At 44.0% G+C, this 13303-nt stretch overlaps 1 protein-coding gene across 2 annotated transcripts in view; it reads right to left on the reverse strand.

Annotated features, from left to right (window-relative positions):
• LOC144513720 (phosphatidylinositol 4,5-bisphosphate 3-kinase catalytic subunit alpha isoform-like) overlaps positions 1–13303 on the reverse strand; it is a 28328-nt gene that overhangs the window by 4443 nt on the left and 10582 nt on the right. For both annotated transcript variants that reach the window (XM_078244891.1, XM_078244890.1), the window contains exons 10-26: positions 12446–12587; positions 11835–11920; positions 11590–11695; positions 11177–11329; positions 10963–11094; positions 9408–9532; positions 8786–8867; positions 8438–8602; positions 6748–6851; positions 6539–6638; positions 6304–6375; positions 5758–5864; positions 5147–5268; positions 4937–5015; positions 3948–4118; positions 2924–3041; positions 290–441 (exon numbers count right to left, since the gene is read on the reverse strand). In XM_078244891.1, coding sequence (XP_078101017.1) covers positions 290–441; positions 2924–3041; positions 3948–4118; positions 4937–5015; positions 5147–5268; positions 5758–5864; positions 6304–6375; positions 6539–6638; positions 6748–6851; positions 8438–8602; positions 8786–8867; positions 9408–9532; positions 10963–11094; positions 11177–11329; positions 11590–11695; positions 11835–11920; positions 12446–12587 — 2016 coding nt within the window. The remainder of the gene's footprint in view (positions 1–289; positions 442–2923; positions 3042–3947; positions 4119–4936; positions 5016–5146; positions 5269–5757; positions 5865–6303; positions 6376–6538; positions 6639–6747; positions 6852–8437; positions 8603–8785; positions 8868–9407; positions 9533–10962; positions 11095–11176; positions 11330–11589; positions 11696–11834; positions 11921–12445; positions 12588–13303) is intronic.

Raw genomic sequence — 13303 nt, forward strand, 5'->3', positions numbered from 1 at the left:
AGGCTTTATAACACATCTTCTGGAACCTGAGAGACAGACAGACAGGTAGGCTTTATGACACATATCCTGGAACCTGAGACAGGCAGACAGACAAGTAGGCTTTATAAGACATCTCCAGGAACCTGAGAGACAGACAGGTAAACACAGAGGGGGACAGGAGGACCAGCATTGTGCAGGTGAGCTGATGCAGGTCAGACTTCTCAAACTCCTTGGTCTTGATTGACTCCTGTTTATAAATATAGGCAGACAGAGAGTGAGACAGGCAGGCAGAAAGTGAGACAGGTCAGACCTCTCAAACTCCTTTGTCTTGGTCGACTCCTGGATTCCTTTACTGATGACGACGAGGAAGTCCTGAGTCAGGACAAAGGGAACTCGCTCCCTCTTGTACCCAAACTTCTTCTTCTTGTGATCCAGGAAGTGACCGAAGTCGATGTGGAACAACTGGAGGAAGAAGAATAGGAAGAAGAGTAGTACGAGTTAGGGTAAAAGTTTGGACTGTACAGTTGTGTTCAAAATAATAGCAGTCCAACATCACTAACCTCATAAATCTAATTTTTTGGTAGAAGTGATATTTCTCATGGTAAATAATTTCCTAGTAGTGTTGTAGAGTCCTAGAAAACCAACAGACCCACCAGTCATGACATGATGCTGCTCATTCTGGGTGATTGAATCTGTAATTGAGAGGGGCATGTTCAAAATAATAGCAGTGTTGTGTTCAGTTAGTGAGGTGAGAAACAGGTGTCAGTTATGGCCCATATTTAAGGAAGGAAGGAACCAAATGTTGGGCATGCTGGTTATAGAGTATTTCACACTGAAATACTCAGCAAAATGGGTCGTTCCAGACATTGCTCTGAGGAACAGCGGACTTTGATTAAAAAGTTGATTGGAGAGGGGAAACATATAAAGAAGTACAGAAAATGATAGGCTGCTCAGCCCAAATGATTTCAGATGCCTTGAAATGGCATCCAAAGCCTGAACGACGTGGGAAAACACGGTCAACTACCATTCGAATGGATCGAAGAATAGCCAAAATGGCAAAGGCTCAACCAATGATCAGCTCCAGGAAAACCAAAGAAGACTTACAGTTACCTGAGAGTACTGTTAGGATCAGAAGAAGGCTATGTGAAGCTAAGCTATCAGCTAGAAGCCCCCGCAAAGTCCCACTGCTGAAAAAAAAGACATGTACTGAATAGGTTGAAATGTGCCAAAGGACACATTGACTGGCCAAAGGAGAAATGGGGCAACAGTCTGTGGACTGATGAGAGCAAAACTGTTCTTTTTGGGTCTAGGGGCCGCAGACAGTTTGTCCGACGACCCCCATGCACTGAACTCAAGCCCCAGTACACTGTGAAGACAGTGAAGCATGGTGGTGCAAACATCATGTTATGGGATGTTTCTCATACTGTGGTGTTGGGCCTGTTTATCACATACCAGGGATCATGGATCAGTTTCAATACATCAGAATACTTGAAGAGGTCATGTTGCCTTATTATGAAGAGGAAATGCCTTTGAAATGGGTCTTTGAACAAGACGATGACCCAAAACACACCAGTAAGAGAGCAGAGCTTGATGTTATGGAGTGGCCAGCCCAATCCCCAGACCTCAACCCCATAGAGAACCTGTGGGGTGACATCAGAAATGCTGTTTCTGAGGCTAACCCAGTACTGCAGAGGGATTGTGGGATGTAGTTCAATGGTCCTGGGCTGGAATACCTGTTCACAGGTGACTCCATGCAACACAGATGTGGAGCAGTTCTCAGAAATAATGGTTATGCAACTAAATATTAGTGCAGTGATTCAAAGTGAAGCCAACCCTTGAGACATGTTTCAGTAAATGTAAATGTTTGAGTTTGTAAAGAAAAATGCAAATACTGCTATGTTTTTGAACAGCCTAATATTCCTTTTTCTTCACTTTCTGTAAAGGTAGAACACAAACTTGATCAATTCTGGTCATGTTTTGATTTAGAATTGAATGTGCAGTGTTCCCAATGCATTGATTGATGATTGATAAAAGCTATTATAAAGGATATTGAGCATTATTCACTTTTTTAAACACACTGCTATTATTTTGAACACAACTGTAGGTGCTAGATCACCCCTGATACACGTGTCAACACCAGTATATTGCGCAGAGTCAACGCTTCAAGCATCCCGTCCATCATTGCAGCCGAAGACAGAGATGGGGACTCTTAGGAGTCTAACTCGAGTCACATACAGTGACCTCAGACTTAACTTGAGACTTCAGATGTGGAACTCATGAGCAATCTTTATTTTTAGGAAATGCCTGAGGAGCAGAATGTTATTCCCCTCCCTGCATAACCTTAACACTAACCTACCTACATAACACGTAACGTATCTGCTGCGAGAGAGGGCAACAAACATGTCAACCGCACTGTTCATCAAAAGCTTTGGCTTAAAAACTTCAGACAAGGCCCAAACTAAAGAAGATCTGACTAGAGAATATGTTTAGTTAGCTCAGAGACCTGAGACTTGACTTGGACTCTAAGTCAGAGACATGAGACTTGACTTGGACTCTAAGTCAGAGACTTGAGACTTGACTTTCTAGGTCAGAGACTTGTGAACATTTCTTGCCAAAGACCAACTGTTAAGGAGTATAGCATCACTATCTACCAGTTTAATCACCAACAAGGTTTTTAATACTATAACCCAAAAACTACATAATAGAACATGTTCCAACATGAATGTAATCCGAAATGTGGGCGAAATTATTAACAACATCAGCAACCAGGAGTGTCTGTAAAATATAACGTCTATTGACTGCTGCTTAAGCCTGAAATGTTGATGCCTGCACAGTATGAAAAGCGGTCGACGTTGACACGTGTTTTGGGTTGTTCAAGGATCTAACAGTTTGGACTGAGAAGTTTGAGGGTTTGGACTGAGCAGTTTGAGGATGTGGGGCTCACCTGTCCGTTCTCCTTCAGCATGATGTTGGAGTTGTGTCGGTCTCCGATTCCCAGGATGAAAGTCGCTACGCAGTAACCTGCACACGACCTGGTGAACAGGTCGATGGCCCGGTCATACCTGAGAGACAGACAGGCAGACAGAGAGACAGACAGACAGACAGACAGGCAGGCAGTCAGACAGACATGTGACCTTCCATCTAGACAGACAGACTAAAGCTGTGTCAGAGTCAGCATTACTGAGATCTGGTTCTTCTGATTTTTGTCCACATGAGTACCCTTACTTCTAATAACATTATTAGTAATGGGCTGATATTCATACTAATAGGCTTTATATCATGTACCTGTCACATCTCAATTAAGCACAAGAATCGCCTAAATCAAATTGTAAGATGGTCAAGTAAGCTGACTGGTGAGTCCCAGCTGCACCCCACATCCCTGTATGCTAAACTACAGCAGATAGCTATGGCCATCTCAGAAGATAGCCTTCACCCTTTGAATAGGGAATTCCAGTATCTCCCCTCTGGGCAGAGGCTAATAATCCCTGGTTGTAGAACTACACGATTTAAAACAGTTTTGTCCCAGCGGCAATCACTCTGTTAAACAAACTGTAGAATTACTGCACACAACACACAAGCACCTTGGTCATGTACTAGCTGTAGATACTGCACACAACACACAAGCATGTTTTGTGTGTTACATGTTATGTGGTGGTTTACAAAGTTTTAAGGATGTCCTGCCTCTTAGACTGTAAACCTACTTTACCCACAGGTACCAATAAAGTAACTTGACCTGACCCCTACAAGACATGAATGAAAAAAAATATATCCAAGACATATGCAATGATCATGTCATGGAACTGCTGAATCAGGGTACTGGCACCTTATTTAGTCCAATCCAGGCACTGGCCTGAAGACTACAGTTGTAGATCTGATGCCAAATAGGGTTTATGGTCCATATAAATGTTTGGTACATGTGCACCACATTTTAATGCAGACAGACAGCGAACAGACAGACAGCTACGTACGCCTCTCCTCTGTTCTTGTCTTTGATCCAGTGGTGCAGTGTGTTGGAGTTGAACTGCAGCGCCCCCTTCAGGCCTCCTTTACACTGAATCTGCATGATGGTGAAACTGTTCTTCACCACCTCGATCAGACCCACGCAGTCGCCGATGGACAGGCAGCCGTACGGCAGCATGCTGACACACACACACACACACACACACACACACACACACACACACACACACACACACACGTTAGCTGAGACTGTCCTCCCCTGAAAAACTCCCCCAAGTGGTTTGTTCCAGCATCATTCTGTCCTATATTTAGGTTTCTAGTGGCGGCGCCCTCTAGTGGCCGTAGTAGTTCTGACGGGAGCAAACCAGGAAGTAAGGTGAGGAAGTATAAGGCCTCTTGCACACTGCCTGCATGGTGTGAGCGTGTCAGCTGCGTGGCGTGTCCGTTTTTATTTGGGCTCCCATGTTAACAGGTTAGAGCTTGCACACTGCCTGCGTGACACGCACGCGTGCATGCTAGAAAATAGGAAGCGTTTCCAGGCAAAATAGAATACGAAAATATGTTTACATGTCATTTTGACACAAATATGTTTAATACATGGCATTTTGATGTTTGAAAGTCTCTAGGTTTTGACATAAATGCAGATATAAAATGTAATAAAAAATAAAAATAATAATAACTATCAATTCAATCAAACAAACACAAGACTTTCACCCAGGAGACCGAGGTTCATGTCCCGTTAGAAAAGAAACGTTTGTTTTTACTTCAGGGAACAAACGGAGCTATGTCACGTTCTGCGTCACGTGGTAACCTTCAGGAAGTGAAGTCACGGCTGATTTGAACCCAAACCTCCATCTTTTTATCAACTTAACTCAGTAGATTTGGTGCCTAAACCTAACCAAACTGGGACCATTTCACAACGTTAACGAATTGTTTTAAACCGTGACCATTATGTTCTATATGGTTGAGTTTGTCATAACGTCCCAGGTGTTCTCACCGCAGGTCCAGGCCCTGGTTCTGCCAGATGTTCTCCATGATCTTAATGATCTGCAGAGTCAGCATGTCCTGCCGCAGGTCTGCAACACACACACACACACACACACACACACACACACACACACACACAGGTTACACACTACATTACCCATAATCCCCCAGCAGAGTTAGCATGGTTAGCATTGTGTTATGTTTGCGCTGAGCCAGCTACCGTCTCCGTTCTTGAAGATGATCTCATTGTTGGTGAAGAGCAGCTCGGACATGATGTCGGGGTTCTCCCAGTTCAACCACAGCGGGCGCTTCGCTGACGACATGATGCGGCACTCCTCCAGCCTGAGCACACACACACACACACACACACGCACACACACACTTTAATTAAGTTAGTGCACTTTACTCCACTTTAATTTACTCTTGTTGACTTTACTGTTGTTTACTGTACTGTGCTTTAGTTTACTTTACTGTTTTTTTTACTTCATTGTACTGTGCTTTGCATTGCTGTACTTTTATTTACTTTGTTTTTTTACGTTCCTGTGCTTTGCACTATATCACTTCACTCAGTGAGACAGTCAGTTCAAATAAGGTAGAATTTTACTTGATTATGATCATGTGACATGAGATAAGGGTCATGGGTCACCACAATCATATACACCTTAGGAAGGCCACATTTTCGGCTGAAACATTGTGTGCCTGATTCTACACTATTAAATAATACTTCTCAGAGCATTGAACTGTTGTGCAGAATTCTACCTTATTTAACAGTGAGACAATCACTGAGACAGTCAGACAGTGAGATAGTCAGTGAGACAGCTGAAACGTTACCTGAGGTTTCCCAGCTGGTGAACCGGGTTCAGAGGAGAGACGAATCCCTGAAGAGCCTCCATGTAATCTGGACGAGACATGTGTTCAACCAGGAACTTCATCTGAGTCTGACAGCCAATCACAGCACAGCACAGCAACATATCAGAATCACCCAATTACAGCACAGATACATATCAGCATCAACCAATCACAGGACAGCAATGTATCAGCATCAACCAATCACAGCAATATATCAGCATCACCCAATGACAGGACAGCAATATATCAGCATCAACCAATCACAGAACAGCAACATATCAGCATCACCCAATCACAGAACAGCAATATATCAGCATCAACCAATCACAGAACAGCAACATATCAGCATCACCCAATCACAGAACAGCAACATATCAGCATCAACCAATCACAGCACAGCAATATATCAGCATCACCCAATGACAGAACAGCAACATATCAGCATCACCCAATCACAGCAACATATCAGTATTAACCAATCACAGGACATCTTTACTCAAATTCAAAACAGACGAGAGTTTCTCCAACCTTCTGTGTTTCATCTTTCTTCTCTTGTTTCAGTGTGTCGGTCAGATTCACCAGTTTGTCCATGGCCTCCACCTGCGCACACACACACACACACACACACACACACACACACACACACACACACACAGAGTCTGAGACATTTAAGTGACTTTAAGAAGACTTATCCCTGACCAATCAGAGCACAGATCCAGCGGACCATGTATTCACCTGTGTTTCCAGGTGTTTCAGTGCTCACCTGTCTGTTGAGGTGTTTCAGGTACATTCCACAGGCTCGGCAGAAAGCTTCCAGCAGCAGACCAAAGCGGCGGGACACCGTCTTATTGTGCATCTCTGACCTGAAAACAGTGTTTTTCTTAGTTTCAACACAACACTAACGAGATTACAACAACAAGTTCACAGCTAGGAGTTACTAAAGATATTCATCCCACAGTTCATGTTCCTCACTTGAGATGCCAGAAGAAGAAGTGTCCTATCCTCTGATTGGTTAGAGCCTTTTTGATCAGGAAACGAGCCAGAGGATTGTCCAGGTACATCTCATACTTTAACACCTGCAAACACACAATCCAGAGTCTCAGTTTGTCTTCTTGGCATCAGTGACGAGGGCCCTGACGAAGACAAAGGACCTGATGAAGACGAAGGCCCTGTCACTTTTGGATGCCACATGGTAAACCTACTCAGGTCACCAAGCACCCAGATAATTAATTAGCAGTCTCACTTTTATACATATCATTCAGTAAAACACCAAATTACATTAGTTTAGTTTAGTCTGTTCAGTTCATTCATTTAAATCATTTCTATTTTACAACAAACTATGATACTTTACCACTATTTTGAACCCTCCTCTCCAGTCCCTGGGTTTGAACCAGAGCTGGGGCAAAGTACTGCTTCATATAGAGCAGCTTCATATAGAGCAGCTTCATATAGAGCAGCTTCATATAGAGCAGCTTCATATAGAGCAGCTTCATATAGAGCAGCTTCATATAGAGCAGCCTATAGCAGTCCCACTCAGGTGTGCTGATGGTGGGAGATACCATGTATCTGGGTCATAGGTGAGGGGAGATTTTCTAGTTGAAAATGTGTATAAGTTTTTGTGTTTCTAAAGTTAGTTGTGTGGAAGATGATTTGTTCAAGAGTCTGTTATTTATATATATATATATATACACATTTTATATATTTATTTATTGTAGAAATTAGCAGTGACATTATTAATGTCTAAATGGTAACATAATTGAGAGATAACTGAAGCAATTAAGAGTTATTTGGTCTAGTGGGAGGGGCTTAACATATATAATCAATCAATCAATCAATAACATTTATTTATAAAGCACATTAAAAAGCAACCAGCGTTGCACAAGGTGCTGTACAGGACAAAGTAGAAATCATTTAAAACATTTACAACATCTAACATTTAAAACATGAAACAGTATCACAGTAAAAATTGTTGTCAAAAATGTCAACCTCAGCTGGGAAAAGCCAAGGAAAAAAGGTGGGTTTTAAGAAGAGATTTAAAATGAGACAGTGAAGAAGTCTGTCTAATAGGCAGAGGTAGCTCAGTCCATATTTTTGGAGTTGCCACAGCAAAACATGATCCCCTTGAAGTTTCCACTTCGTTTTAGAGACACTCAGGTGCAGTAGTTCAGCTGACCTGAGTGAGCGGGTCGGAGTGTAGGGGTGAAGCAACTCGGACAGGTAGGATGGGGCAAGACCATTTAAGGATTTAAACACAAGTAAATTCATTTTAAAATGGATCCTAAAATATACGGACAGCCAGTTGAGTGAAGCTAAAACGGGGTTAATGTGCTCATATTTACGTGCTCCAGTTAAGAGACGCGCCGCAGCGTTTTGCACCATCTGAAGACGAGCAACTGAAGCGTGTGTATGTGTGTATATATATATATACACACATACACACACACACTATCTTCATGTTTATGAGATACATTATGTATGTTAATGTTTGACAGTACACAACCATACCAGGCGACATAAGTGAGCTTTATAGAACTTACAGCTCATTTATGTCTGTCTCAGTCCTGTACCTGAACCAGGAGGTTAAACACACCTGGACCAGAAACAGAGGCTATAAATGTACAGCAGCCAGGAGGTGAACCAAGGAATGACGGTGTGGACGCACCTGTACGAGCTGCAGCAGGTACTGGGACAGCTTGTCGTCCGTCAGGCCTTGCACCAGGCAGCGCAGAGCGAACTCTCGGACCATCGGGTCAGGAAAGTTACAGTCCAACAACTCCAGAGCCGACTCAGGCTCCATCAGAGGCCACTCCTTCAGCAGACAGTACATCTGGAGGGGGGGCAGACAGGCAGGTTAGAGAGACAGACAGGGAGGCAGACAGACAGAGACAGGGAGGCTGGCAGGCAGACAGACAGACAGACAGAGAACAGGGAGGCAGACAGACAGACAGACAGACAGACAGACAGACAGGTAACTGATGAGAGGAAGTGACTGTGAGAATGTGTTTTGTACCTGGGACACTTCGTCTCTGGAGTTCCATTTGACGGACAGAAGCAGCTTCGGAAGAGACTCAGGGATGTTTACACAGTAATGTCTGCAGAGAGAGAGACAGACAGAAAGACAGACAGACAGAGACACAGACAGACACACAGACAGACAAACAGACAGACAGACAGACAAACACAGACAGAGACACAGACAGACAGACACACAGACACAGACAGACAGACAGACAAAAAGACAGACACACAGAAAGACAGACAGACAGACAGACACAGAAAGACAGAGAGACAGACAGACAGAGAGACAGACAGAGAGACAGACAGACAGGAACAATGAAAGAGTCCAAGGTGAATATGGGTAAAGACTAAGAAAAGACACGTAGAATCTGATTCTATTTAGATTTTTTTCTGACCAATAGCCGACTCTCGTTAATGATCATTCACTGTTATCCAACAACACCTGAGTCTCAGTTCAGTGTCCAGGAAGCTCGGACAGCTGCAGACTCGTACCGCTCGCACAGCCACCATGTTGCCTTTATTGTCATGGACACACGCTTCTACATCTGTCTGAAAGACACAAGTCTGCAACTGCCTCCAGAGAAAGCCCCGGGCTCTCACCTCCCGCCCCTTACCTGTGCCTCCACAGGAAGTCCTTCTCCTGCTCCGAGAGTTCATAGAGAGGATCTCTGGAGCAGAGAGAACGAAGCTGCTCACCATCTCCAGCAGAAACACTGCTGTCACACGCCAGACGACTGCTCTGAGAGAGAGACAGGTAAGAGGAGAGAGAGACAGGCAGAGAGAGAGAGAGAGAGATCCAGGGGGAGTGAGAGACAGGTAGAGAGAGAGACAAGTAGAGGGAGACAGGTAGAGAGATCCAGGTGGAGTGAGAGACAGGTAGAGAGAGAGACAAATGCAAATTGTGCCATAAATAGTAGTAGATATATGTATGTATATAAATACTGTGTTACCAGCCTGTGGCAGTAGATATATTTATATATATTAGGGCTGTCAAACGATTACATTTTCTTAATCGGTTTTAATCTTTGAATTTCTATAGTTATTCGTGATTAATCGCAGGTTTTATCACATAATTAAAATTCTATTATTCAGCATTTCAGAACAGTCTTTAAGTCCATATTAACAGTGAAAGCCGTTCTTACCAGAGGATCTTAACTGGGAATCAAATGAATGCAAAGAAAGTGACTTTATGAACTTGACTTTAAGATTTGTATTTCTTTACTATATATTTAATGTAGTCACACATTTGAATTTAACAACAACTTTGAATGAACCACGAAGCTGTAAATTACCAGTTTCATTGAACAGTTGACAACAACAGCTGCAGATTGTTACATCCTGGTGTTGAATCCTCTACAGTAAAACACAGTCACACTTTACACCGTTTAGTGTTAGCTGTCAGCATTTTAACCGTGTTTAATCCAGCTACTAGCTAGCGGTAGGCTAACGTTAGCTGCTGTCGAGTGTAGTGTTAACTAGCTAGCGGTAGGCTAACGTTAGCTGCTGTCGAGTGTAGTGTTAACTAGCTAGCGGTAGGCTAACGTTAGCTGCTGTCGAGTGTAGTGTTAACTAGCTAGTGGTAGGCTAACGTTAGCTGCTGTTGAGTATAGTGTTAACTAGCGTCACGTGCAGCGGGGTTTGTGTTTCCTGTAACGTCTGTTTCAGAGCAGCAGAGAGAAGAGCAGACATATCAGTGGCAGCAGAATGAGGCGCTGAAATCGGTGTTGCTATTCCTGCAGCAGCAGGATGTGTTAGGAGGAAGTACGGCAAAATAGTGTCCTGTTAGTCTCGACGCAAAGCCGAGTGAAGTGAAAATAAATTAATACATGGCGGCATGCGATTAATAAGATTAAAAAAAATTAACACACTATGCTCGACCTTTAATCGCATCGCGATTAACGCATTAATGCTGACAGCCCTAATATATATATATATTATATAATATATATATATATATATTATATATTGTAATACCAGCCCGTGGCAGTAGATATATGTATATATATAAATGCTGTAATATAAGCTCATGGCATTAGATATATGTATGTATATTAATACTGTATTACCAGGCTGTGACAGTAGTTGTAGCCCAGTTCTCTGCTGATGGTCCAGTTTGGGTTAGGGTTAGGGGGATTAGGGTTAGGGTGTTAGGGTTATATATTGTAATACCAGCCCGTGGCAGTAGTTGTAGCCCAGTTCTCTGCTGATGGTCCAGTTTGCGTGTTCTTCTATCTGCTGCTCGTCTGGAAACACGACCGTCTGATTGAACCAGGAGAACTCCAGCTCCACGCAGGGAGTCTCCTACAGACACAGGCAGCCAATCAGAACCCTCACTGGGACAGACAGACAGGCAGAGAGACAGACAGGCAGAGAGGAGCTGTACCTTGTTGGGATTCGAACCGGCGACTCCGATGGGATTCAGGAGATCCTCAAGGCCGTGAGGGACTGGCCAAAGACTCAGAGCAACTTTCCCTGAAACCAGGATGTCCGTGTAGTCAAAAAGATTAACGTTCCCCCAGGCCAGAGGACAGTGCTCCTGCAGACAGACACGCAGACAGACAGACAGACAGACAGACAGATGTAGTCAAAGAGGTTATCATTCCCCCAGGCCAGAGGACAGTGCTCCTGCAGACAGACAGACAGGCAGACAGACAGACAGATGTAGTCAAAGAGGTTAACATTCCCCCAGGCCAGAGGACAGTGCTCCTGCAGACAGACAGGTGGAGACATAGACAGGTAGATTCAGTCTTTGTTTCAATGATTCTTTTTTGTGTCCTCGTCTCCTTCCTGTCTCACCTCCTTAGCTCCCTTCCTTCCCTTCACAGAGCAGATAGACAGGCAGAGTCTGGCTGAGCGAGGGAGGTCGGCCAGGTAGATGTCATAGGCCAGCCACTCGTTCCACCTGCACACAGACAGGTCAGTCAGACAGACAGGTAAAACAGAGAGACAGGTAAAACAGGAGATAGACACACAGACAGACAGGTGAAACAGACAGTCACACTGGGGTTAGTGTTATAGTGTGTATACTCAGTGTGTAGTACCTAGGGTTGGAGCAGGGGACTCTCTGTGTGTTGACGTTGTCACAGAGCGGCTCTCCACCGTGATAGATGCCGGTCCTCACATAGATCTACAGACAAACACACACACACACACACACACACACACACACACACAAACACACAGACACACAGACACACACAAACACACAAAAAGAAACAGACACACACAAACAGACAATGACTGTCGGTCAGACACACTGAAGTCAGATCTGTTTCCACCCAAAAGCAGCAGGACAAACTACGATCAGAGTTCTTACTGACTTACTGACTAACTTTACTTTCAGACACAATAATTATATTTAATATTTAAACCTTGAGACCAAAGTCAGTGGTCAGAAAACAATAACAAGGAGAATCAAAATTACCAGCCAACTGTGAAAGATGAGGTTTCAGAGAGAACAGCAGAACACGGTGAGACAGACTGAGGCAGAAGCAGAGATGACAGCAGAACATGGTGAGACAGACCAGAGATGACAGCAGAACATGGTGAGACAGACGAGAGATGACAGCAGAACATGGTGAGACAGCCCGAGACAGACCAGAGATGACAGCAGAACATGGTGAGACAGACCGAGGCTGATGCAGAGACCGACCTTGTCGATGTCTCGGATGTTGACGTTGACGTAGGTGGCGCAGAGCAGCCGGACCCTCAGCAGAGTGTTGAAGGCCCACAGAGAGCGAGCCGGAGATCCGTCGCCTCCTCCCGGACACGGAGATGGCTGGGGAGTCCGACGACTGAAATACAAAACGACAAACATCTTACACCTGGCTACACACTGGCTACACACAGATATCTTACACTTGGCTACACAATGGCTACACACAGTTATATTACACCTGGCTACACACTGGCTACACACAGATATCTTACACTTGGCTACACAATGGCTACACACAGTTATATTACACCTGGCTACACACTGACTACACACAGTCATATTACACCTGGCTACACACAGACATCTTACACCTGGCTACACACTGACTACATACAGTCATATTACACCTGGCTACACACAGACATCTTACACCTGGCTACACACAGTCATATTACACCTGGCTACACACTGACTACATACAGTCATATTACACCTGACTACACACAGACATCTTACACCTGGCTACACACAGACATCTTACACCTGGCTACACACTGACTACACACAGTCATATTACACCTGGCTACACACTGACTACACACAGTCATATTACACCTATATATACACTGACTACATAAAGACATATTACAACTGTATACACACTGGCTACATACAGTCATATTACACCTGGCTACACACAGACATCTTAAACCAGGCTACACATGGCTACACACAGACATCTTACACCTGGCTACACACTGGCTACATACAGTCATATTACACCTGGCTACATACAGATATCTTACACCTGGCTACACACAGACATCTTAGACCTGGCTACACACTGACTAC

The sequence above is a fragment of the Sander vitreus genome, unplaced genomic scaffold, assembly GCF_031162955.1.
Source record: "Sander vitreus isolate 19-12246 unplaced genomic scaffold, sanVit1 ctg325_0, whole genome shotgun sequence".
NCBI classification, from domain to species: Eukaryota; Metazoa; Chordata; class Actinopteri; order Perciformes; family Percidae; genus Sander; species Sander vitreus.